The sequence below is a fragment of the Eleginops maclovinus genome, chromosome 13 (assembly GCF_036324505.1).
Source record: "Eleginops maclovinus isolate JMC-PN-2008 ecotype Puerto Natales chromosome 13, JC_Emac_rtc_rv5, whole genome shotgun sequence".
NCBI lineage: Eukaryota > Metazoa > Chordata > Actinopteri > Perciformes > Eleginopidae > Eleginops > Eleginops maclovinus.
In genome coordinates, this window is record NC_086361.1 from 14,447,764 (window position 1) to 14,472,009 (window position 24,246).

General features: G+C 39.4%; 2 protein-coding genes and 4 non-coding genes across 8 annotated transcripts; 5 read left to right on the plus strand and 1 right to left on the minus strand.

Moving 5' to 3' along the window:
- The first annotated feature begins 670 nt into the window (after window positions 1–670).
- Window positions 671–7,847, plus strand: si:ch211-199g17.9 (uncharacterized protein LOC108180085 homolog). Of its 2 annotated transcripts, XM_063898534.1 has the most exons (10): window positions 671–769; window positions 1,321–1,365; window positions 1,445–1,507; window positions 5,334–5,408; window positions 5,585–5,632; window positions 5,772–5,826; window positions 6,584–6,673; window positions 6,768–6,831; window positions 6,925–6,991; window positions 7,108–7,847. In XM_063898534.1, the coding sequence occupies exons 1-10, from the start codon at window positions 754–756 to the stop codon at window positions 7,164–7,166; spliced, it is 582 nt and encodes a 193-aa protein (XP_063754604.1). In that variant the 5' UTR covers window positions 671–753; the 3' UTR covers window positions 7,167–7,847. The 2 variants fall into 2 exon arrangements, with proteins under 2 accessions (XP_063754604.1, XP_063754605.1); XM_063898535.1 differs by lacking the exon at window positions 1,321–1,365 and having other exon boundaries at window positions 689–769.
- Window positions 2,563–2,694, plus strand: LOC134875550 (U8 small nucleolar RNA). Its single transcript, XR_010167217.1, has one exon. It is a non-coding gene; the product is annotated as a U8 small nucleolar RNA (small nucleolar RNA).
- LOC134875553 (U8 small nucleolar RNA) lies at window positions 3,382–3,513 on the plus strand. The gene has a single exon (XR_010167219.1). It is a non-coding gene; the product is annotated as a U8 small nucleolar RNA (small nucleolar RNA).
- LOC134875555 (U8 small nucleolar RNA) lies at window positions 4,183–4,314 on the plus strand. Its single transcript, XR_010167221.1, has one exon. It is a non-coding gene; the product is annotated as a U8 small nucleolar RNA (small nucleolar RNA).
- Window positions 4,662–4,793, plus strand: LOC134875554 (U8 small nucleolar RNA). Its single transcript, XR_010167220.1, has one exon. It is a non-coding gene; the product is annotated as a U8 small nucleolar RNA (small nucleolar RNA).
- fam83hb (family with sequence similarity 83 member Hb) lies at window positions 7,707–20,663 on the minus strand. 2 transcript variants are annotated; one of them, XM_063898532.1, is made up of 8 exons: window positions 20,391–20,659; window positions 14,896–15,069; window positions 14,454–14,786; window positions 13,243–13,407; window positions 12,980–13,104; window positions 12,329–12,886; window positions 9,854–12,191; window positions 7,707–9,320 (listed from the first exon to the last, which is right to left on the minus strand). In XM_063898532.1, exons 2-8 carry the CDS (start codon window positions 15,016–15,018, stop codon window positions 9,300–9,302), a joined length of 3,663 nt encoding a protein of 1,220 aa, XP_063754602.1. In that variant the 5' UTR covers window positions 15,019–15,069; window positions 20,391–20,659; the 3' UTR covers window positions 7,707–9,299. The 2 variants fall into 2 exon arrangements, with proteins under 2 accessions (XP_063754602.1, XP_063754601.1); XM_063898531.1 differs by lacking the exon at window positions 7,707–9,320 and having other exon boundaries at window positions 9,358–12,191; window positions 20,391–20,663.
- Window positions 20,664–24,246: the final 3,583 nt, after the last annotated feature.

The following is a 24,246-nucleotide window of genomic DNA, read 5'->3' on the forward strand; positions in this document are numbered from 1 at the left end:
TGATTTATAAATTGTAGCTGTTGTCAGACATAGAGCTGAGACTTTATTTTTCAGTTGTTGAATGTCCCACTCAGTGATGTTCACATATATATATATATTTTAATGTTCAAAAACAAATAGCCAATTCGTCATTTTCTTTTAGCCTACCCTTGATAATAAAATTCAGCCTCAAATCCAGAATGGGCTGGATTAGGGTGGAGAACTTAATTTCAAAGGTTAAATGTCTTTCAAATATGGTTAATCAGGACAAGTTATTTTTATTCAGCAAAAATATCACGTGCTCAACATTGTGTCCAGGTGTAAATGGACTTGTGTTGGGTAACCCGAAGGAATTTATCATTATTCATTATTCGTAAAACGATTTAGAGGAACATTTTTTATTTTTGTCCTAGTCACCGGCATTAGCAAGTCAATAACACTGTGTATTTCCAATGCATTTGTGACCCTAAAGATTTAAGTAAGGGCTATAGGCCTACAAGTGTTTGTCCTGGGTCATTTATTTAACTCAAAAAAAGTATACGCTGAATTACACAAGTCCCCTTCCCAAATGTAAGTTAATAGGAAAAAGTGTGTTATGGGAAACATGACATGGGAGTTGTAGTACAACCATTTGACAACTACAGACATTCAGAAAACAGACTTAAACGCCCGGCGCACTTTTGGCGGCAAACGATGATATCCTTCCGCTCGTTCCTTCAGTTAGAATTGTTTGTTTAGATATTTTAGGAAAAAGACTACCCTGGCTGGATAAAGATGTCCGAAACCACAGGTTAGACTGCATAAATGTATACTGAAATATACGTCACTATGGGGCAAACAGTATAACATTACTGAGTTTAAGAAACTTCCACGGAATCCTCTGATATTTATAAATGGTGGAGTGCCGTCCCGTTGACTCTGTAACTTTTAAGCTAAAGCTAACTTTAGATAAAACAATCCTAACAGTATTGTTGTGAAGAAAAGTACAAAACCAGTGGCTTAATATTCAATAATCCTTTTTAATGTAGTTTTTCACTGAAATACTAGGCTAAGTTACAGTCGTATAGGTGTGGTTACATTTTAAAAACATGAGCCTTATATCTATGTTAGCTAAAAACGTTGTCTCAGTCTGAGCACTTACCTAAAAATTGCTTTTAAGCAGATAGCTTGTAGGTTAACTTTCACAAACGTAACTCTATGTAATGTACATTAAAAAATAATTAATCCTAAAGATACCTATGATGACAAGGTGATGCTTTTAGCTAGCTAACTTGTTTGTAGGCTCAGTGGGAGTAAGATCAAAACGTTTCACTTATGTAACATGCATTTTTTTCTTTTCAGGATTTAATATTGGAGACTTGATTAATGTTATACCGCTGAATGAAGGTGAAGTGGCAAAAGTCATACATTTAGACCTTTAAAAAATCCTCTTAACAAGTCTGACATTATAATGCTCTGTGGTCAGGTGGAGATATGCAAGAGCCCAAAGTTGAACAGCTGATGGGAAAACTGAGGAGGCTGCAACAAGGTAGTGTTTCACTTACTTAAACGTATTACGTTTCTTTAAATTGACAGAAGTTGCTCTTATTAAATGTGCATTGTATGGCATAGCCTACTCGAGGGAAGGTGAATTTTAATGGAGGATACATATCTGTTCAGACGACTCAGAAAATAGCGACATATTTTGGACAAAGATGAGATGAGTTTCTGTTTCCTAGTTAAGAACGCAAAACAGCAACACCTCCATTATTATGTGTGTTTTGATTCTTTTTTTCATTTAACATTTGTATTGAATTGATACTGAAAACAGACAATACAGAAGACTTTAAATTAAAAACAAACTGCTTCAAAATTTCAATTTATTTCGATGCTTTTACGTAACACAAAGAGTACGAAGTTAGGTAAGATGACTCACTGATGAATCGCTCCCTTCCGTCTTCGTGTTGAATGTGGTTCGTGTCAGTGGTCCCTTGATAATTCGAGGGTTAGGTCATGATTGTGCAGTTATACTAAGATGTTATTAATTTGATCAATATGAGTCCTGTTATCACAACTACGTATTTGCTTATCTTTAGAAAGCAGCACTAATATATAGATTCAAAAGCAAATGCATGATGTCAACATCATCTCGACTTTTTCTTAGTCTTTGTGAAGCTACACTTCCGCTTCCGATGTTAAGTCGCGCTAGGTTTTTTATTTTGTTAAAAACTTCAAAACCAGTCAAGAATTTCCCACGTGGACTGCGTTTAGTGTGTCATATAGAGGTTATTTGATCCTACGATGTGAAAACGTTAAGGCACTGTCGTCTGAGATTGAGAAAAAGCTTTGTGAATGTCCACCAATGAGAAGGCAGGGATTGCGCTGTATATGCAAATGAACCCACGTTTCCTTCCAGGTTTAACAGACAAAACAGTATATAGAACATACATCTCTATAAACGAACAAATTAAGGTCAGAATTTAAGCAAAAACACATTCAACTACATGTCATTGGTAAAGTCGAAGAAAAGTACGGAAACTTAAAACCATGAGTAAAGTCGCTGTTCGGATTGGTCTTAACCGTTCTCTCGGCGCTTCAACAGTATCTTCAGTGAGGTACATCCTTACCTGTTACTCCTTTTAAGGAGTTTCAGAACATGATGAATGGAGACACATGAGATATGATTAATATCTCCATCTTAGAGGGAACTGCAACACCCTCTAAGACCATTCTGACATAACTGTGAATAGAAACTGAACTTAGAAATCTACATAAAAAGTTGGTGCCATTAACTCTGGTACAGACAAACAAATGACTACTTGACCCCTTGAATTGATACAATATATGAACAGATTTTGAATAAGACATTCAGTAGATTTGTAAGAAGAGTTCATATTATATTGATTTATATTCAACATAACAGTAATAGATTGTGTACATGGAATTTGTGATTAACAATCCATTGGATTAAAGTTCATTTCTTCCTGTGAATAAGACTTCTAATATGAAGTTCTGCTTTAATACAATTGTTTTATGATGTTATTTTTAATAATAATCATGCATACTTAGTAGGCTTGTTTTTGACAAATCCAGTGTTTCCTTCCCCATTTGCACCATTACTCTACTAGCTCTTTCTTTGTTTTAACTGCTGACTTTTATCCTGCAGGGCGGATCTGTTTAGTAAACATAGCTTGTCTTCTTCACTGTGCTCTTATACAAAGCAATATATATTTATATGTATAAATAAAAACATTTATTTCTTAAATAGTAATCTTGAAAATCGTTGGTCACAAAAATGAATGTAATCCAGAGATATAAAACCATAGTAAATGTCTTCAAATCAGAGAAAGTTTGTGAGTGTGCACCGCGAGTAAGACGGCTGTTCGTACTGATCTTAAGGTTTCTCACATCCTGGTTCTGGTATCTTCAGTGAGGTACATCCTTACCTGTTACTCCTTTTAAGGAGTTTCAGAACATGATGAATGGAGACCCATGAGGTATGATTAATATCTCCATCTTAGAGGGAACTGCAACACCCTCTAAGACCATTCTGACATAACTGTGAATATAAATATATATATTTTTAAATGGTTGATCCAATTTATTAAACAATCATACAAACTTAATGGCCTTTTTTCTGACAAAATCATTCTTTTCTTCCCCATTCACAACGACATTGTTCTATCAGCTCTTAGTTTGTTTTAACTGAATACTTTTCTAATGTAGGGCCAGGTTGTTAAGCAAATGTATGTTGTGTTCATTACTGTGAGCTTATACTATGATCATATATATATATACACATGTGTGTATAAATAACAGTGTTCCTATCTCAAATAATAATGTTGGAAAATAACAATTTAATTGCGTTTCGGTAAAAAAATAAAAAAGCATGTATCCAGAGATACATTATAAGCCAATTGTAAATCTGAAAAAAAACAAAGGACGAGTTCTTTGACTATAATCACATTTTTGCTGTTCAAGACAAATGTCCTCTTCAAACATAGCACCAGCAGGAGGTGTAGTAACGTCTTGGCATTTGTGTTAGTCTTTGTGAGACTACACTTCTAACCACTGAATCCTGTCCTATCGAGATACACTGATCGTATAATGTGAAAACTTCCCGACACACCGCTTTAAGATTCAGGGAAAGATTTGTGAGTGTGCACCGCGAGTAAGACAGCTGTTCGTACTGATCTTAAGGTCTCTCCCATCATGGTTCTGGTATCTTCAGTGAGGTACATCCTTACCTGTTACTCCTGATAAGGAGTTTCAGAACATGATGAATGGAGACCCATGAGGTATGATTAATATCTCCATCTTAGAGGGAACTGCAACACCCTCTAAGACCATTCTGACATAACTGTAATGGAAATAAATGGCTAAGATTGAATACACATTTTCTATCTTGAGATATAATGAAGACATGCATTATATCTCATGATAGTTCATATTTTATTCAGAAATAATAGCAGTCCAACTGATAAATTGTATGCATGGAATTTGTGTCGAACTATCAATTTGGATGAATTTTGAGACAATTGTTTCCTGTGAATATTTCATCAAAGATCAAGTCCTGTTTGAATACATTGTTCTGACTTTATTATCAATCTGTTTGAGACTGAGAGAAAGATTTGTGAGTGTGCACCGCGAGTAAGACGGCTGTACGTACTGATCTTAATGTTTCTCACATCCTGGTTCTGGTATCTTCAGTGAGGTACATCCTTACCTGTTACTCCTTTTAAGGAGTTTCAGAACATGATGAATGGAGACCCATGAGGTATGATTAATATCTCCATCTTAGAGGGAACTGCAACACCCTCTAAGACCATTCTGACATAACTGTGAATAAAACTGTCTATAATGAAGTCATTGTTAGGGATGAACCTTTCTGCCAGATATGTCAACAAATAACTGTATTTCTTAATGTTCCATGTGTCCACCTGTGCAACTAAGAGTGTTAATGATATATTACAAATGATTTCCACTCTTTTGTCATGAATGTATTGCACTTGACGTCAGTACGGGTGTTGGGAAAAATACCCAAAAGTCCATTTCCATTCATTTTTGCATCACAGAACTACAATAATATATAAACTAGTTGTCTAATGAGTAATGCATTGAACGTGTGCATCATTTTGTTCTATAGCATCCTCCTTGCAGAAGGGGCAGTGCTTTGACAGAGCAGAGAGCAGTGCTGGAAGAAATGTTGTAGAGGGTTTCTTTCTTCTTTTCAGAAACAATAATTTTGGAGAGAACGAAATTGGCAATTTGTTTTGGGGAAAATGACATTGTGAAAATCTCATCCTTTCAAATTTCCCTACATTTTGACTTCTGAAGAGTTGTCATGTTTCAGTGACACTGTGTTTCTTTCAAAGGTAAAAGAATCCTGGAAGAGGAAATCAAGGAGGTCAAAGGCGTCAGTGACTCTCTGCAGAAAGAACTGGCGTCTTGTAAGACACTAAATCATCAATAACAATTATAGTTGATCTGTATCCAATATACTTATTGTATCTGTTGCTCAGATTTAGCAATATGTATTTCTATCTTGTTTTGCAATATTTATGCCTCATGTCCCATATATTATGTTGGTTATTGTATAATTACTAACCATTGTTGTTGTTTACAGTACAAACTGAAGTTTACCAACTGGAAGGATTTCTTCAGGAGAAAGCAGGTATGCAGACAAACACGTGCATTTGATTATTTTCCAGTTATTATGAACATTTGATGGCATGCAGATTTAGTCTGGAAGCACATTTCTGATATTAAAACACAGATGAAACATTTGAATAAACAGATTTTCTTTCCTCCAGAGACGTGCAGGAAGCTGCAGTTTCAGTGTGCGGAGTGTGAGCAGGACTCGGTCAGGTGAGCTCGGCACCAGCCACAATAAATATGTAGAAATTCCTCGGCTATGAAGACTGCTTTGAGTTTCACATCAACATTTCAGTGTCTCCATGTTGTGAGACTGCTGTTTGTGATATGTAACACTAGATGGCAGCAACTCACCAGAATCCTGGATATTTATCAGCTTTGATAAGTTGTGGTGGCAAATCTTACCTGTAGTGTTTTATATTTAGTAGGACGTATTCCATTTGAACTGTATATAAACACACAAGTGATGTCTGGACTCATCTCCTATTGCCTTATATTGATAACTATTTATCTAGTTGCCAAGTTCATGTACAACGAAAATCAGTTTATGTACCTTTATACCTTATCAATAATACATTTCTACTCAGTGTTACATTTTCACATTATTATATGAGCAGTTTTCGTAAGGCTCTAAAGCTGATGTGTAGTTTAAGGCGTCTGAGTTTGATTCCTCTCTGGGTCTTTGTTTTTACCGTCACTTATTTAATTTGACTCTTATGTATTCTGTAGGGCTATAGGGGATATTGTATGTCTTGATAAGGATACATACACAACAACAGCATGCTTTCTAGTAATTCAATAAATACATAGTCTATATGGAATAATCACATGGTTGAGTTTATTTTTGTAGACTGTGTAAATGAAATCCTTACGACAAGTAATGAGTGTTTTCTCATATCAAGAACTTCAGTTTCTTACTCTAGATTTGTATTATCTTGAACCAAGTGTTACACGTTGTGTTTGTTTGCAGGCAGCTAAATCAGAACCAGAAAAGTGAGGAACTGCTGGAACAGTACAGATGTGAAATCCAGGAATTCAAGCTTAAACACCGGAAGCAGCGGTACCGATTTACAGTGCAATGATATAAGACATTTCACATAAAACAAGAACAAATACTTGAAATCTTAAGAAAATTCACTGCCTTGTTTTTGCAGGATGAAGTTTGAAAACCAACTTCTTCAGCTGATAGAGCAGCATAAGAACCTGCACTCTGTCTTTGTAAGTTAGTCTATGTTATTAATGTTTATATTCTTTCCCACGTCTTCTGATTCCTGGTTGATATTGTTCATATTATGTGTAATTGTTCCTTAGTCTCCGGAAAGGCTCCCAGATGAAATCAAAAGTGCCGAGAATACAATAAGTCAGCTGTTAGCAGCTGGTAAGTGTCCTCTCATAACTCATGCCCATCTTCTGCAAGCCATTTAACATGTATCCTTTACATGCTTGAGTGTAATGTTAATTTCCATCACTTCTGATCGTCTGTTATTTTCTCAGAACAAATGAAGTTGGCTCAGCTTCATGGCCTCCAAGAGGAGCTAGAGGAGATGGAGTAACACAAGCAGCGAGTGACAACAGCTGTAAAGACTCCGGGGGAGTAAAACTGCTCGTTTATAGGTCTTTTTTTAAAGAACCAGAGGTTATAGTCCCTTGTTTTATTCCCTGTTAAGTTGCCCTTTCATTGCTTTGTGTCAGGTAGAACCGTACATCTAATAAATGTCCGTTTCTGGGTTTTATCTATCCTAGTGTTGCAGGATCCTGCTCGACCTGTAGCGCAGAAAACGTAAACTTTGCCTACCAAACAGTTTAGTCCTTGGCTTCCTTGGAATTGTATTGTTCTGATTGATTCTGAAACTGTAAATATTGTTCATTGTGGGACTGTTTCATATGTTTCAGATTCCAGTACGCTGTATGGTACTATGTTCATCTTATCTAAGTGTGTTTATATAATATAAAAGAGTTCATATATTGAAGAAATATAACGTTTGAACATGTTGAAATGTTGTTAAATGGGTTCATATTATAAAAAGAGCCTCGAAAACAGTCACTATAACAAACACCCATACATGTATACATGTGCACACAGCCACGTTCAATTTCAGTTTTAAAGAGTTTTAATAAAATACTTTTGAACAGTATTTCAATTACAATGTAATACTATCTCAGGTTGTTTCGTTTTTAATCAACAACACATCACTGTGTCCACAACTGATCCCCCCAACTTAACGCTAACTAGTATTTACAGCCAAGACCACATACTTACATATTAATAAAAAACTAACAGAAGGCACTTTGATGGATCAAGCGTGATCAGTATCTCATTTGTTATTCAGATTATCGACACGCTCTTTTTTTTAATATAAATATGTACAGTATGATCCCTCATAAAAAAAACAGTGTAACCCCTGAATTACCCATAAATCAATCACTGCTTTTGATACATTAACACATGACCTGTCCTCAGCGGTCTGGGAATTGTACCATATAACTAGATCTTTGGTGTACTCGTGTTTACAGACCAACAAAGGAGTCGGCAGTCCTGCGTAGGGCGTAGGTCTCTGAAGTTAAATGACTTGCATAAGGAGGCATGGCCCTGCTCCAGTACTGCAAAGTGTAGCTAGTTCCTCCTCTCTTTGCTTTATAGGTGGTGACTAATTCAAAAGTTAAATGATAGAGAAACAGGGCACTGATGTGAGGCATGTGTTTTTACAGTCGTTCAGGGCAACTGCAAGGGCTTACAACTTGTATTTACCTTACGTTAGACCAAGAATAGTACACTTATATTTTTGAACTCCACTTGCCCAACGATGAAGGCGTGTTGGCCTCTGAATGGCTATCTGTCATGTTTAACCCTGCAACGCAAGTCCACGCCTTAATAGAAAGATACATACCAGCCTGTTGCAAGGGTAAAGTTCAACACAGGCTTTATTTTCTATCTAAACTCTGCCTCAATGTTAGAATAGTTATTACAAACAAACATTCATTTGGATTGCTTCTGCTTTCTCTATTACCTCCGATTTCACCTTTCATCAATTCATCTCATTTTCATTCCTCTTCACTTTCCCACTGTTGTTCCTGGTCAGGGATTAATAATATAATCCTAACTTCGGTAATGCCCATTGGCACACAGTGAATCCACAAGGATGCTTTCTCCAATTCAGTTTCAGACATGTCCCAGCTGCACAGACACTTGTAGAAACACACAGCGCTGCTACAGCATAGTACACATGGAGTGATATACCGCCATGTTCTGACACAGATTCCTTTTTTTAAATCAACCCTCAGGTGCAAATTGTTCTATATTCCTCTCGTACTCCCTAAATCACGTTGATACAAGTTCAGTTGTAGGTTAATTACCCTACCTTTTTTCTGTTGGGTGAAACATTAAGCCCTTGGAGGCCACAATGCGAGTAGAGTCTCTCTTCTTTCTCTCAGTCACCATATAAGGTCAAAGTAGTACCAGGTCTTGGCACAAAGGCACATTCCAAACCCAATGACTTAAGTTTGTTTTCAGCATTTTGATATAGTGTCTTTTCAAGTGTTATTACGTTGTATTAAAATCCAGGAAAGGCGGCAGTGTTGAGCCAAAGAGGTACTTTGATAGAGTCGTTGGCACATATGAGCAAAGCGTCTTTTTGATCATCGTGCATAAATAGTTTCCATATAAAAGGTGATTCCTCCGTCTTTCGTTATCCCAGGCTATTCCCCATCTGTTGACAAAACAACAGGGTTATCAATTCATTCAACAGTGCATGACTTTATCCACCTGTCCTCCCCATCGGTCCCTCTACTGACATTTCTGTAATTATGTTGACCATATATACAAATGTTAAAATCCAAAACACAATTGTTAATCTGCATTTGTAACACAGTTTTATATTTGTATAATTAATGAATGAATCCTTTTTTTAAACCCGTTTTACCACAAACATCTGACTACATTATTTTCATGACAGCAGAAAAACTGAAATGTTGACTTTAGTTAAATGTATTATGTCAGCAAATGTCACACTACTATATTAGGTTAGTTGGAGCAATAATATTAGGTTGACCCTAATGTTTTCTTATTCAAACTTAATATTATTGCTTTCAACAAACCTAATACCGTTATTGGAAATCTGTTGACATAATACATTTCATTAAAGTCAACGTGTCCGTTTTTTGCACTTAACAGTACTTTAGCTTTTGTTCACATTTCTTTTCCTTCCACGCTGCAAACATCATCATGGCAGTGATAGACTACCTCAAAGCGGCTGTAGACCTTCTTCTCCTTCCTCATACTCTCTATCCTCTTGAGTAATCCCTCTCGCTCCTGGACGTTGCTCGCCGGACGCAGAAATCGGCTCTTTTTTATGGAGTTCTGTCTCTCCAGTGCCTTCCCCCCACTGTCATTGTCCTCGTCGCCTCCTGTTTCCTCTCGCTCCAGTCGGTTCTTCTGGCTGTTGGCTGAGATCTGCTCCAGGATGACTTTAGTGTCGTCGCGTAGGTTACTGCTGAACAGAACAGAGCTGCTGGGGGACTGGTATCGAGATGGGCCCGATGTGCTGGTGGATGTCTTGTGATTGGTTGTAGTTTGTTCGGTCATGGTTGATACTTTATCTTTAACCAATGAGCTCTGCTTTTTGTTGAATTCTTCAGTGATCTCCTTCACCGTGCTCATGCTCCTTTCATCTCCTGAAGATTTCTTTTCTTTATCCTTGGGCCCCAGGAATCCCTTTAGCCTCTGAGTCTGCTTCTTCAAGAAGTCAAGTGTCTTACCATCACCCTTTCCATCACCAAGAGTGTTGATGGATGTAGTAGATCCCATCACTTTTTGCAATCCTTCTCTGGAATCAGCGTGTGACAGAGTAGAAGAGCTTTGAGAGCGACTCTTTTTCATTTCACTCTTCTCTGCATCTGTAGCATCTGTGGTCAGAATATCTTCACCACAGGAGATGCGACGAGGATTAAGTCCTTTGAGCTTCAACTGATCTCTCCGGAAGATATTAGGTGAAGGAAATGGCTTCTTGAAGATATCCTTCTTTTGACCATCTGACGCATTATCATCTTTCTGAGTTGTCTCTGAAGACTTCAGGAGGTTTGCAGAAGGTTTCAATATGGGTGGTTTTACAGAACTGAATGAAGTTCTGCGAGTGAGCTCTGCTATCTTTGCAGAAATGTCTGTTTTCTTTGGTTCAGGTTCTGCTGAACTTAAAGAGACAGTTGGGATCTTCGGAGTTATTGGAGGTTTTAGGTGAGGTTTATCAGAAAGGTCTGGCTTTTTTTCAGCAGGCTGTGGGGCATTAACTGCCAACTCTGTCTCCATTTTTGATGCTTTTCTCTTGGCAGCCAGTTCTTTGAAATACTGCAGTCGACTGGCTGGGTCATTCATGTTCATAGATGATGAGGATGAGACTTCAAATGTCTCGACTGTTGGTGTTGTCTTTACTTCTTCGTTGTTTTTCTGAGGTTCCTCTTTTGCTTTAGTCTCATATTTCAATCGAATCTCCTTTACTTTTTGCAGATGCTCGTAATCCTCTTTTTCTTTCTCCTCCCTTTCTTTCTCCTTATTTTCTTTCTCCTTCTCTCTCTCCTCAGCCTTCTTTCTCCACTCAAAAGGCTCACGAGACAATGACCTCCTCTTCTCTAGGATCTGGGCCACAATCGAGGAAGTGCGCCCTGAGTCCAGCTCCTCGTCTTCCTCTGTGGCTGTTTTGAGGCCAAGGCTTCCACTATGCATCTCTGCCTTTGAAGAGGAAAAAATGAGAGAAGAACGCAGACGAGAGCTACGTTGAAGTAGTGGGTTGATACGTGTGTGGAATGATTCATGTTTGGACAAGAAGCGATCAGGAGCCTCTTTCCCCTCCACACCAACCTCCCTTGCTGAACCTCTCTCTGTTTCCTTCTCACCCTCCCTCCCTTTTTCCTTTAGGTCCCTGCTAGATGAAAGCAGATCCTTAGTTGTTGTCAGGGAGGAGTCTTTGCTGTTGCTATCGGGCATGATGGGCTTTCCGTAGCGTGGTCTTGTGAATTCTGCTTTGGGTTTGGGAGGAACATTTGGTGGTTCCTTTAGTCCAAAGCGGGACGTTAGATTGTCATCAGCAGTTGATTTCTGAGGGGGAGGATCTTCAAATGCATCAGGACCCAAAGGTTGTGTCAGACCTTCTTCGCCACCATCCTCATAGGTGTTAAGATAGGAGTGGATTCTCCAACTCCTCATGCCTTGCTTGGCATCTGCATCTTCTCCAGACTCTAGTTCAGATTGTTTGGCATAAGGTTTCTTCTCTGGTGGGTGGGGCTGTGTGGGTGAGCTCTGGCAGGCATATGCATGACCTACTGTTGGCCTCCTATTGCCTGAATCTCCTGTATACCTCCCAGCTACTGGCGGGGCCTGGTGGCCCTCAAGTCCTCTCAAATCATCAGATGAAAAGTACTCCCTGCCGTAGTTTCCAGCTTGTTGCTCCCTATCCGAGCGATAGCTTGAATTTGAATGCTGGTCAATGGAGAGTTGTGGAGATGGACCCCGAAGTCTGTCGTACTGACCATGACCAGAGCCCGACCCAGGCCCTTCATTGTAGTAATGGCTACTTTGGGTGTGCTCCCTGTAAAGAAAAGTTGTTTTTAATGATTTGAATATGAATTTATTGTAATGTGTTAAGACACTTATTAACATACATTTGTGATACAGTATTGTGAATAATTCATAGTTTTTAAACAGTTGTAGGTATTTAACTCTTACCTGTGGAAGTCTGTCTCATCCAGATTATTCATGACCCTGGACTTCATGTAGTGCCTTGAAGATGTGTAGTTCTCCTGGGTTCCTTCAGCATAGCTGTGCCTCTGGAAGCCACTACTACTCATATCCATCTGCCTGGAAACTATGGACCTTCCCTGCTCCAGGAACGAATGCTGCAGACGAAACTGTTGATGGGAATACTTTCCAATTGTTATTCCTGCCCCAGGTTCAACGGTGTGACGAAATGGATCGGTCCTTCGGAAAGGAAGTGCGACGTTACGATCAGAGTCTCCATAGGGAAAGGCAGGGGGAATCTCAGGCTGCCTGCGGTAACCAATGGGGTTTCGCAGAGACTGGGTCCTCTTCAAACCAAACTGGTTTCCTAAGTAACTGCTTGTGGTGCTGCTGTCAGAAAGAGCAAGTGCTCCATTGAATGGGTCAATGACCAGCGGCTGCGACTGAGCGAAGAGAATTCGGAACTCTTCATCGAAGGTGGTCACCAGTTCCCCGAGGAAGAGGTGCGCAATGCAGCGGTGGATCTTCTCATAGGACCACATGAAACTGTAAGAAAATAAGAAAGTAGAGGCAATTCAAGTACTTACATTTACAGAATAAATGTATAACAAACATAATAAGCATCATTAAATGACTCACCTGTAGTTGCCACTCAGTACAGCTCTGCAGTCAGCCAAAAGGAAACGATCCTTCACCTGCCCTTTAAATGATTTCCCCGTGCGGGAATAATAGGTTATACCTGCCACCGTCCTAATGCGCAACATCTGCAAAAACAAATTCCAATCATGTTCTCTCATGCCAGTCGTAATGGAAGTTACATGTTGTTAATAACAACATAAATGCTAAAGGTTAGCCAACTCTTCAGACTGTTTGAGAAAAAACTAAAAAGAAGCCAAACTCACAGGATGGTGATCCAAGTTGACTTTGCAGTTGAGGACCATAGAGACAAAGTTATGGGATTCCTGCTCATCCAGTAGAAGGTAAACTGGAACGTGGCGTGCTGTTGCATCCAAGAGGTCCGCAAAAAGGTCAACATCTGTGAACGTGTCCATCACAATAGCAATAACCTGAAGAAGACAAATTTGGGTTTGGTCAGTGTGATAGGGTCTTTATTAGTCTAGCATACTGAATATTTCATTTAAAAGTAAAACACCCGAACATTTACATACTTTGAAGGAACTTTGGCAATGGTAAATGTTGATTGTTTATCAGCAAGATAAAGCATAGAACATAATGCTCTGAGGGAAGAGGACTGCTCATTATGTACACTTTACACTCCTCACAGTGTGATAAATTAGTTGGACCTTAAGACTCAGCTACATAAATGTTACTTACATTAAATTTGATTTAGCTGACACTTTTATCCAAAGCAATATACAATAGGTCATATAAAATAAAATGTATTCATTTGGCAAAAACAACGCCTCTCCAATAGACATAATGGCAATTTAACTACATTCAGTGTATCAGCAATACACCGTACGTATTCTCAACAAAATCTACAATCTATCACAGACATGTCATAGAAAGATGAATGACTCCTGTCACCAAACCTGTCTGTCTTCAATCTGCCTGTCCAAACACTTTTCTGCCTGAACACTAGTGAGTAACTCTAAAGGACAAAAATGGAGGATAGATAATGACACGGCCCACCACAACAACAGGTTTGACTGCTTTTGGTATGAACACATAGTGTTAACTTTATTTTAATCCAACATAAGGTCAGCCTGTTATAAATTCATTTTAAAGGGAGTGGTGGCAAATATGACAGTTGAAGATAAACTAACAGTGAGATAACACAACCCTCACATACACTATTTGTTGCCAGCCCTATCTTAGTTTTTTTCAAGGGAGATAAAGTCTGATTTGAGAGAAAGAAGATACTAGATGGAGGTGGTGTGTTATTTAAATTACATCATAGTTTATTCCCACCAATCTACTTTTAGATTAAAAAATAGGGTGTGTCGGCTACAAAGGCATATGTAGCATGTTTGTTGTTGCACACTGAATAATTTAAGAACATAGAAATCTTTGATCTCATCTTTAATTCCAGCTGTAAGCAAACCGGATTTACAAGTTTATCTCTGTTTCATGCCCTTTTTTTTTTACTCACTTGGCGTGCATTCTTGATGAGCCTTCTGGCCTGTTCCTTGATGCTTGGCATGTCTGGGTCGGAGGGGTTCACTAGAGTGGTGACCTCTGTGGGTCCCATGAAGCTCTGCTGTGGCAGCGGCCAACCCAGATCCAGCCCCGGGGCGGCCAGGTCGGACTGCATCGGCCAGTAGGTGTCGGAGGAGCCGTCTTCATCCAGACCTCCCTCATGGTACGTCAGCTCTGGCACGCTGGAGGTCTGGTTCGGCGTATGGATCGTGGACTTGATCAGATCAATTTCCTGCTGTGCCAAGAAGCCAACCACATCCACAGACTGGAGGTACTCATCGTAACCCTGGAGTGACAAAGCCAAATTCATGACGTCGTAAAATACAACGTTTAGGTCTTCTTAAAGAGTTTTAGATAAATATGATTTACATTCACATATAGAACTGCAGGGTTACCTGTATGTCATTTTCTATCAAAGCATCAATAGCCAGGCGATACTCCTCACGGTAATGTGGGGGCAGGAAATTTGGGTCGAGGGGGTTTTCCCCAATCGATGAACATTGGGATCGGTGTGCCATGATTGGAGAGAGGGGTGGGGTAGAAAGAGATAAGGGAGGAGGAATTTGAACCTGTGCAGAAAAAACAAAAAGGTCAGTGTGAGAGGGAATTTTGTTGTTAAAATATCATGAGCAAAACGTTTATTTTTTCAGGCGCTTGTACAGTTAATCTAAGGGGTTAAGAGAAACAAGACTCTAAGGGTTCTAAGAATCTTAAAGCAAATAGATGAAATAGTTTCAGTCATATTGCTTTTGTAGTTGCAACTGGATAACACGTCAAACCTCCATCTGTATTATCATACATAGTTCAGGCAGTCAACTCGAGCACCATTTGCACATAACGCCCCTCGTCACTCTTGCAACCGACCAAACATAGTCTCCTAAATCTGGCGCTCTATTTAAGCTGTTGGATCTGCCTACCTCTGCCTCGCTAATGCTGCTGCCGCCACTGCTATTTCCACCTTGCTAAATGCTTTCACCTCGCTGCTGCTGCGTTCATGTTGGCGATGCTCGCCTGCCCCACCACCACCCCAGCTCCTCCCCAGCTTCCACCTGTGGGCTCGGGGGTTAGTTATCTAATCATCGCTCAATGTTCTATGCTTCTAATAAACATATTAATGAAACAAGCAGTCTGAGACAGATTATCCGTAACCTCCGACACAAAGAGTCTATTGTTGTGGAATCAAAAGCCTGTGCAGTGGGTTTACCGAGTTCACCTTTCATGTTAACATACCTTCTCCAACACACAATACCACCTGCTTATACTACAGATTTTAACATTTGTGACATTTCTACATTTAGATCTAGATTTTTTATTCAAGGGCCGCGTTTCCATTTTAAGAAGGCAAATGAATGCAGTCGAGGTGGGTAGGTGCAGATTCCTCTATGAATAATTTGTTTAAATTCAATACAACATAAATGCGGAATAGGTGTGGCACTTTCCCTAAGATAATTATTCAAAGTGGTTTTTGAAATGATAATTGACTGAATGACCTTTGGCAATAATTTTTTAAAAACTGAGACATTGTTTGCAACCTATTTACCACCAATGCATCACCATCTCCGATTATAAAGTTCCCATTAATGGCATCATGCGCTGCTTATTTAACATTTAATTGAACGTACTTTACTAGTAGCTGAGATTATACACATAACACTTAATCTGGCTTGTAAAAAAAAAAACTGCGGAAATATAAAAAAGGATATGGAAAATGAAAAAGGGAGGGAGAGAAAGAAAGAATAAAGTGAAGTTAGAGAAAAAGGAGGTATAACGATGAGGTGGGAAAGGCATTTAGAGGTGTACAGACAGGTTCTTTCATATCTCAGTTAATCTTCCTGCTGGTGCGTCATGCTTCAAGTTGGTACTCAGATCTCATTCTGAAAAATCAGGTTCGGACCTAAGACAAAAATCCATTTAGAAAATGATGAGTATTAGCTGTGCAATGACTTGATCTGACTTAATCCAAGAAAGGGACATTGTTTAAAACAATTTCTCAATGGGGTTTTGTTGGCAGGAGAAAGAGACAGTGGAAAAGTTCAGGATTCACTTTGCAGATCAACCAACCTTGAGAGCAAAGTTCAATTATTTAAATTATTTTATCTGCAAATGAATCGTTTCAATGAATTACAATTTTCTCAATCCAAGCCCAAAAGAGACAAAAAACCAGTATCGAAATACAAGTTACAAAAAGTTTGGTTCACTATCACATCCTCACAGATGAAACAAGGCAGTGTGTTTTTCTCTTGAATTATAAATTATAAGTTTATTGTAAAAAAAAGTTGCTGATAATTTTTTTGACCAGCTTATGACTAAAATTCTGTTAATTATTTTGTGGTTTACTGTATGTACTTTAAAAACATAAAGTAAATGATCACTAAACAGTTTGAATGGTGGATGCTAACCTAAAACTCAATCACGTGTTATGCAACATCAGCTGAGCCAACCAGGACAACCCCCATTGGTTATTTAAATGTTCCTGAAAGCTTCATACTGTATATGCATGTATGTATGCCCGAGAGCGCAGAAAATTAACCAAAATATTGTAACGATATAATTATTTTTATCCTTTCTTCATAGAGTTCTAGGTTGACAACCATTACACATTGCAACATGTGTTCAAAACAGGAAGTGTTTTTATACTGTGTCGATAAATCACCACAGAAACATCTTAGGAACTATGTTTGACTGACAGCCTTGGTTCATGATCAGGGTGTGTGTGACCTGGGGTCTGAGTGGGAGGGTGAGTAGATGCCTTGTAAGGGTTTACCTGTAAGAAAACTGTGTGACATGTTTTCTACTAAACTTGTACACATCTTAAAGAGATTGGTGGTGATGGAAAATGTCCCTAGGTCCAAACCCGTAATCATAGGGAGAAGCCGGCTTATTCAGAGCCTGGTGAGTCACTGGGTAGCCCGGCCTGGCCTGGGGATAACTTGCAACATGCTTCTCTCTGATGATTCATCTGCTGGTAAAATGGATGACATCCTGTTTCCTTTCTCAGTTTTAACCACAGAAATTGGGCCTTTGCGGCGTCCTGCTCACATTAAAACTTCCATAGTGGGCAGGGAGGCACGTTAGACACACATACTATGTAAATGGAATAACTTTTTGATGCCAAGTTTGTAAAATGGAAGAATCTAAACTACTTTCATGTGTCTAGTTTTGTTCTCCGTTTTTTCAGATCAGTTGATATGTGTATAAGTGAATCTGATGAGGCAGCATTAAGCATGCATACCTGAGGACTTGTGATAACAGCCATAAAGACAGAGATGTGCACCTGCCTGTGCTCGTCATAATGTTTTAACCTCAGAAAATTCATCGATGTGGCAACACAGCAACGGCTAAAAAACAACACTGAAAAGGATTTTGAAATTGTGAAATCATCTTTAAACGTGTTGATCCATTCCAGTTTCAAAACATAAAAGAGAAAGAACTTTATATGGCTTTGTTTTTGTGTTTACTTTCTAATCAACAGTCCAAGACCTAAGGTTATTGAGTTTATCATCACAGCAGCATTTCAGCAAGCCAGCAAGCTACCAGTCGATGCATCAACTTATCTTGCAGCTCCATATGTAATATTTAACATTTTCATTGTTGAAGGTTAAAACACCTTAGAGAAATAGCAGTGCAAATTGACCCTGAGGTGAATATGAGCTGCCTGAAGAGGACAGTAGCACTAAACAGAGCCTGGGGGTTTCTTATTCACCCTGGGGACCACAGGTCAATGCAGACGAAGCCACAGAAGAAAAACACAATGAAGAAAAGACATGGCCGACGTTCTCCACCTCACCTGGCTGACGGGTCGGATATTCAAACAAATACTGCTGCTTTGTTTGTTGTTATAGTAACTGCAGTATGCATCAAACAGTAGATAGAGACATGATGAGAGAGATCGTTCTCTCCCTCTGTTCCTCCCCCAGTTTCAAGGTTTTCTGTTAGCCACACAAGGACGAGCTTGCTCTGAATGCACCAATAACAAAGGCAGTTTGAAACACTAAACCACCACAGGGGCAGCAACCGACTGCAGCTCCTCATGGCGAGTAAACTCAATATTCAGATGCCCAAGTTTGCTCACAAAGCATGAAAATGGCTCATTCACAGCATTCCTGCCCTGGGAAGAGGGAGAGAAATGAAAAGCTGAGCGAGAGATCTGCCTCAACATGTGAACCAGATAAACGAGTCTGAGGAAAGCACAAACTCTACATTATATTTTGTGTTTCTCTCTTGTCTCGCACACACCTGGACACTCCTCACTAAACAAACACTATGATTGATCTGGCATACCTCTCCTGTCCAGTCATTTGTGCGATAATTCTGTGTGAATGGAGTGAGAAACAAATACCTGAAAACAGGTTAGGACCGAAGAGCCAGTAACGTCATCTTTGGGCAAATTAACATAGATAAGAGCAAACACAGAGCACAGCTTGTCTCTGTGTATCATCACACTTCAGTGTGACTGTTGAATGCCACAAAAAGACAGCTCAAGGTCAGGAAAACATATACTGTAGGAGGAAAAATGGCGGCACCTATCCAAAATGTTTAAACAGTGTTACGTAGCAGCACTGCTAGAAAAACAGGTCGTCGTCAAATGTTCCAACTGCCTTCATGCCTGCAGTCATCTTGAGTGGAAACCCCAACAATAAATGCTTAAAAAATGTCCTACTCTGGTCCTTCTCTACTCACAGAAGCGCCATATTGTGCATACACCAGACAACGAGCCCTTGTTACACATACAATGCAAACAAAGCTATGAATGGCATTCAGCTCTGGTCATATGGCTAGTGTAAGAAGATGAAAACTATGAAAAGATGCACACATGTGGAGATGTGCCACAAAAAAAGTCAGGCACTACAAACTGTTCCCCTCAAATTATAAACACATGTTGGATTATTCCTATCCAGTGAGTCACATTGAATGAACAGCCTGTGGATGTGAAGTTTGAATGCTTGCTTGTGTGAGTCAAAGCTGCAAACACAATTCATTTTGTGTCTGCAATAAAGAGCCTATATTGCAGATCAAATGCAGGAGACGATATGTGGAAGCCTCTTGCTCAATAGAGCAGTCTGTATGATTACACTGCATTGCAATGGACCTTGTATTATCACACCAATTATCTTTAAATTAGAGGGATGTAAAGTTAGCCCGATGACATGCAATGCAATCCTTACATAGCATTGTGCAACCAAAGCATTAGCCATGCTTGTTAAAGTGTCCCTGTCTACTCAAGCATTATTTATCACCTTCAGTTCCCTACATACAAAAGATCCACACAGTCTGACTAGAAGTAGCTGTTTTTCTCTTTCAATAATGTCTTCAACGGAAGCAGAAAGAGCAGTATTTAAGTGCCAGACAAAGCGGAGCCTTCTTGTGTTCTTGGACTATAATAACAATACTGTTCAGGTTTTGCAATGGCAGGAGCTACCTTGATGACTTAATCCTTAAACCTGCTGCTGGTGAGGAAAGCAACCCGCATTTCACTTTTTGATTCCACCCACATGAATTCAGTGATGAATGGAAAATAATTGGGGGGGGGGGGGATATGATACCAAAGAGAGAAAACATAACATTTAGGAGATATAAGGACAGGAGCTGAATGCCTTACACTAGAATAGAAAAATGTGTCATAGTTAGGATACAATTAATGGACGATAACACTGAAAGGAACACATAGGTCTACAGCAAGATACAATTTGAATAAAATAAAAGTGAATAAAGTAGTAAGACATTGTTAGAATATAGCACAGGACAGAATAGAGTTGAAAAGTATATATAATACTTTAAAAGATCATTTAACAAGAAACAATAGTATAACAGAACAAAATAGAGCCTCTGTACAAGTGGTTCTTTTTCCCATTTGGCACCTTCAAACTTCGATTTAATGTCCACTCCCTACCTCCTAAAACTTGGCTGCAGAGCTTGTCTCCTTTCCTCTCTTTGTACCAACGGGAATCGCTCTCCCCGGAGAAATGTGTCAAATTCCTCAGATCCGGCAACAACTCCACCCAAACCCCCCGGTGTGCACCCTCCACTGCGGACCAGCGAACACAGACTATCCACACGGACTCCAAGTTGGGCAGAGTGCTTCTATCGGCGGGGTGAGATCCTCCAGAGCCGCCGCCACTAGGCACAGACAGCGCGGTCAATGAGGAAGCAGCGGGGCAGCTCCTGCAGGCAGGGCTTTCCCACCGCTGGAGACTCCTCCCAGGCAAGTTCACTCCCAGTGAAGTGTTTCAAAAGTGTTGACCTTTATCTCATGGCTGATGATAATTGTTTCTCTACAAACCAGAAGTTTCTTCAAACCTTTGCACAACACTTTTTTTGGGCCAGCCTTGTACCCTGTAGGAGTCCGACTGTTTCTGTCTTGTCTTTGCACTGTTCTGCACTTTGTTTAGTGAACTTTGCAGTGGAAGAAGAAGTATCTATTACTTTGGTAGACATGTGAATACCACACTGTAGAAGTACTCTGTTAAGTCCTGGATTTAATACATAACCTATTTAAAAGTTCTGGCAATGTACAATACAATGTAAAATAGGTCTATCAAAAACAAACCTAGGTTAGAAACTTTCCTATGTAAGATTTATATATATATATATAAATATATATGTATGATTATAATTATGGATGTTTTAATGCATTCACTGCTTTAATGTTGCAGCTGATTAAGGTTTTGAATTTCTTTATATATATTTTCTATATGTTACTTTACATACTGCTGGTGAACTAGTGTACGACTCCCAAAGGATAAATAATTACTATTTACAGAATAAAACGTATGATATATTTATTAATTACAGTTTGTATTGTTAAACTTAATGCACTAGTAACTATAAGTTACCAGATAAATGTGATATTGCCCTGGTTGATATTGCTGTATTGTGCTGTTAGATGAGTGTTGGTCTACACGCTGACATGTCTGGGTTTGTTGTGAGTTATTGTGTCTGAATATTCCCATGAGTGATGCGTCATGTAAATGATCAGACAGGGAAATAACATATTCATTAATCCAATTAAACATTACTGTTTCAGCTTGCTGACTTTATGCACTTCTCTTTTTGTGGTACTACATTTTAGCATGTATCATTATCCTGTATTAATTAGCTTATTGTTAGTTGTTTAGGCTAATTGTGGGGACCATTTTCTCCACTGAAACTGCATCAATTAATCACCTGCTGTTTTTTTCCATGGCAAAACACTGAATCAGCAGTCTTTGTCAGTTCCCTTTCTCTACTGCAGGCTACAGCCCTCTGTTTGTCCTTCTTTAACAGAGGCTGGATTTGGGGAGCTTGTTTTTCTTAAGGCCATACAGTCACAGAGTGAATAATAATGAGATTAAAGTGATTCTACTTGTCTATTTACATATTTTAACCATCATTTGAGAAGTTGTTGTTGGATTTGACTGATTCTTCTCACAATTTTTGCCAGGATGTGAATGACTATCTATTATGTCTCTTTCATTTTCTGAGTGACTGAGTTAAATCAAACATGTTTTAATTTCAGTCTCCAGCTTTAATTGCTTTGCTCTCTTTCTTTTGATCTTTCTTTATTTACCTTTCACTACTTCTCATTTAGATTCTCAATCCACCTCTCTGTGTGTCACTCACTAACAGTCAAATACAACAGCAAACATGACATTAACATAAGGCATAATACAGGTTAAACAGTGCTGTGTGTGTGCAATTTATGTGGGCCTTCCTTTGTCCTGAAACGTGTCTATCAGACAGAACACACCTTGTTTTATGGCCCTCTGATAGCAACACACATTTATGAATTCGACTGTATGTTCAGTGCTGCTCCTAAGGGTGTGCCTCCTGTTTGAATGCACCCATGTCCTTGTGAGCTGTTACACACTCAAATAGCAGGAGCCATATTTCTGCACTTTAGCTGTGAAGTATTTTCCAATTCATGCAAATGTGCAACTCTCAGCTTGACAGAGATATAAAAGGAGCGTAAAATGTTTGCATACAGCCGTGTGAGTATTACAAGTAGGCCATGACTGTGCGTTTTAAAGAATATACTGTGTGTGTGGGGGACATCTTGTCCAATGAAAGAAGTGCCAATAGAGAGAAAGTGCCTGCCTACATGAACAAGTTCCAAATAACAAACACCAGCAGGTATACAGACGCTGAAATGCAGGGTGCGGCAGCTGCAAGGAATGTGCTCAAGGCATCTTACACCACACCCAACACTCCTCTCCCCCCCCCCCCCCCCCCCCTCGATCTCTCTCTCTCTCTCTCTCTCTCTCTGAGTCACCTGGCAGCCAATGAACAGGTGTGCAGGTCCAGGCAGAGTCCAGGCAGCAGCTAAATCATGGCCTGCATCTCAACATAACTGGCAGAGGAGTCGGGACGATTTGAATTCAAACTAACTTTATTGACATTGCTGTTAAAGTTCAATGTTGACCATGCAGTTAGAGCAAAAACAAAGAAAGTGCCTTACTAAAGTCTATTTGGTAATGTAGGTTGTGAATACAAAAATGAATAGTGCCCCAGATTCACATTTTAAGAAAATAATATATTAAGTTGTTATGCTTCACAGACTTCCAACTAGCTTCAGTGTCTCCTCCGTATAACTGTGAATAGATACATAATAATACATGTTAAACAAGTCAATTGTATTATTTAATACAGCACCAACACACACTGCTTCAGGGGGCTTCACAATCTATAGAGCATATACAGTATTTGACATCCTCTGTCTTTTTTCAACATTCATTTTGGATAACTTCAAAACTCTCCGTTGTCAATGGGGGAGAAAAGCAAGAAACCCCAGGAATAAACACAGACGGGAAGGAAGGACAGATGTTTAATAGATGTCCTGTGAGACACATGATATCATCTTCCTTTTTCAGCGGAAAACTTTGTCGTCAAAGTGAAACGAGAGATGGGAGACACAAGCACAAAAACTGTGGGAAATGGAGAGCGGCTCAGCGGAGCAGGACTCACTCAACACCATCATTGTGCAGGAATAAATTATTTCAGATTAGTAACTTAAAGATAGTTGGAGATAATTTGCCTTCACTTGATCAACTTTCTTCATGTCTGCATCTAAAGTGGCTGCTGCCCCAGAGCTGACAAGGAATTTACTTCAATACTTTTGGAAGTTGATACAAAACGGTTACTCTGTTCTTCTCTTGTTTCTCTTTTCTTTTTCTGTGTGCAGACTGGCTGCGGCCCTGTAAGCTTTCCCAGCATGCTTTTCTCACGCTGTAATGTCACACCTGAGTATAAGGTGACTCGCTGGAAACTGAGGCCCTGAGGTCATCTTTACACTGCTGTGCGGGGAGGTAAGGTGCAAACACGTCCATTTCAACACGTCACAATGTATGGGTGGCTGTGTGTGTGTGTGTGTGTGTGTGTGTGTGTGTGTGTGTGTGTGTGTGTGTGTGTGTGTGTGTGTGTGTGTGTGTGTGTGTGTGTGTGTGTGTGTGTGTGTGTGTGTGTGTGTGTGTGTGTGTGTGTGTGTGTGTGTGTGTGTGTGTGAGGGGATGGCAGTATTGTGTGTATTTGGACTCTCATGTCAATGAGACGACACTACACTCCCATTACCACCTACCACATAATGACATTTCCCCTTAAGTTTCTTCAGTCTGAATATTGTGCAGGTCTTTCAGTTCCCCCTACTGAGCAAGATCATGCAAAAGAGTTATTCCCTGAGAAAACATGATCCTCAAACTAATAAAAGGAACAGTTTCAATCCTACCTACTGTATTTGTGTGTGTATGTGTGTGTGTGTGTGTGTGTGTGTGTGT